The sequence below is a fragment of the Mus pahari genome, chromosome 4, assembly GCF_900095145.1.
Source record: "Mus pahari chromosome 4, PAHARI_EIJ_v1.1, whole genome shotgun sequence".
NCBI lineage: Eukaryota > Metazoa > Chordata > Mammalia > Rodentia > Muridae > Mus > Mus pahari.
In genome coordinates, this window is record NC_034593.1 from 52,669,515 (window position 1) to 52,671,671 (window position 2,157).

Sequence of the window (2,157 nt, forward strand, 5' to 3'; positions counted from 1 at the left end):
TGACACTCTATCGAGATGGACAGCCCATAAACTTGATGCTGTTGTTGTGTCAACCAAGTAAGACTGTGGTTTGCTTCGTCAGTGCTTAGCCATGTATTTTCTGTAGCAAGAAACCAATATCTTGTTTGGGTTTGTTTGTTTGTTTATTTATTTATTTATTTATTGGAATGCTTCAAGTGAAGTTAAGAGAGTGTGCAAAGAAAATAAACTTAAGTTGTCCAGAATAGAGTCAGAGACAACCTGAAACATTCAAATCAACCAGGAATCCAAAGAGAAAGTGCAGGAAATGATCAGAACACAGTACCAGTGGTGCATAATGTGCACAAAGGACCTGCATGTGGATTCTAGCCCAATTTACGTGAGTGAGTGCTTAGAGTCGGAGAATCACAGGAAAATAAGATTTAAAGTTCTGCCTGAAGACTTTTTTATGTCACATATTATTAATTAAGTGTAGTTTATCCATAAGTGAACTAAGAATCATATAATTTTTGTACACTTTGGTCTTTCTGAGAATGACATGATAAACTATATTTGAAAGGTTAGTTCACCATTTGTCATGGCACAATCATCCCTGAAAGTAATTTGTCCTCAAGTTACTTGTGAAAACTGGCAAAGGCATAGTCTCAAAAATAGAATACTAGGACAATATCTGATAAGAAATCAATTTGATTGAAATTTATGTAACAATGAAGTAATTAATAAAATACAATGATCACATAGGTAGTTTGTGTTATTGATGCTTTTTCATTGATTAATTTTCAGTATAGTATAATAATTGTAAAAAGAATGTACTGGGAGATATTATTAAGGGAAAGTTTTACCCATTGTTTTTTTCACACTTTTTGTTTTGATTCTAGAAGGCTAATTCCCTGTTTTTACTCAAGGTTTTCCTAGTATAAAAATTAAGTCAGGGAAGGCTTTATGATCGAGACTCTGTGGGTATAAAGCTAACAATAATATTTTGTTTATTAATGAAAACTTGGACTATTAGCTTAGAGACACACCACATATCTTTAAGTAAATTCCATTAATTTGAAATTGTTATTCCTCACACAGCTATGGCTTAGCCCCAAAACACCATTTTCCAAGACAGTTTGAAGATGTGTATCGTAGTTTACGATGGTTCTTACGAGAGGATGTTCTTGAAAAATATGGTATAGACCCTAAAAGAGTCGGTGTGTCTGGAGACAGTTCTGGTGGAAACTTAGCCGCAGCTGTGACCCAACAGGTAGGCTTCTAAGGTCTGTTTGATATTTTAAACCGCCCTACATATAAACGTATGTCCTCGGACATTCTAAAGGTCAATGAGTGCTGAGTCATGTATGGTCATGGAAGGAACAGTGTGACATGGTTTCCCAAACCTGGAGCAAAGCCATCAGGACAAGCCTCCATGAGTGTTGACAGCTGTTTGGCATGAGGTTTGTTTGTATAAAACATTCTGCCTTCCAAAGTTATGAGGGAATGTCTTCTTTGTCAAGGTTAATGACTCCATGATAATTAGATACAGCATGGATCCAAGAGGCAAAGGTGTGTCTATGCCTGTAGCAAAAATGATGAATGCAGTGACCTTCAGGATAGCCCTTAAGGCTGTGGGAAAAAACTGAAAATGTAAGTTCAAAAACATATAATTTCTCAACTATGCAAAATATAAGGATGCATTATGGGTTATGTGAAGGGTTTCATGTACCAAAAAGAACATAGGCAGCTGCAGTATGAGCGAGCTTGTCAAAAAGATACAAAGGCAGGCAGATACAAAGGTAAGTAGATTCTTGCATTCAAAGTCAGCCTAGGACAGAATGAATTTAGGTCTAGGCACAGTCAGAATGGTAATCTCAGGATGGGATCCCATTTAGCTAAGTTTACTGTTTGTGATAACAAAGGTAGGGAGATCTCTGAGTTCATTTTCAATGATATTAAATAATGTGCTTGCTGTCTTATTCTAAGAATCAGGGGGCTGGGATCATGGAGCACAGACTTTTAGGAAAATCAAAAGGGAACCTGGAGTGAATGACTGAATTGATAAATAAATAAAGAGACTGTGTCTTGGTCTGCAAGACCTGAGCCATCTTGAGGAGATGACTGGAGATCTCCAGAGAAAGTTGTCTTGACCAGAACACAGGCTTGTAATCGACAATTTGACGTTGAATCATTTTGTTC

The 2,157-nt window shown here is 36.7% G+C and overlaps 1 protein-coding gene across 3 annotated transcripts in view; it reads left to right on the forward strand.

Annotated features, from left to right (window-relative positions):
• Aadac (arylacetamide deacetylase) overlaps positions 1-2,157 on the forward strand; it is a 34,854-nt gene that overhangs the window by 15,754 nt on the left and 16,943 nt on the right. Inside the window, exon 4 of one of the 3 annotated variants that reach the window (XM_021197018.2) lies at positions 1,057-1,228. The exons of the other annotated variants lie outside the window; for them this stretch is intronic. Coding sequence (XP_021052677.1) covers positions 1,057-1,228 — 172 coding nt within the window. The remainder of the gene's footprint in view (positions 1-1,056; positions 1,229-2,157) is intronic. 3 annotated transcript variants of the gene reach the window in all.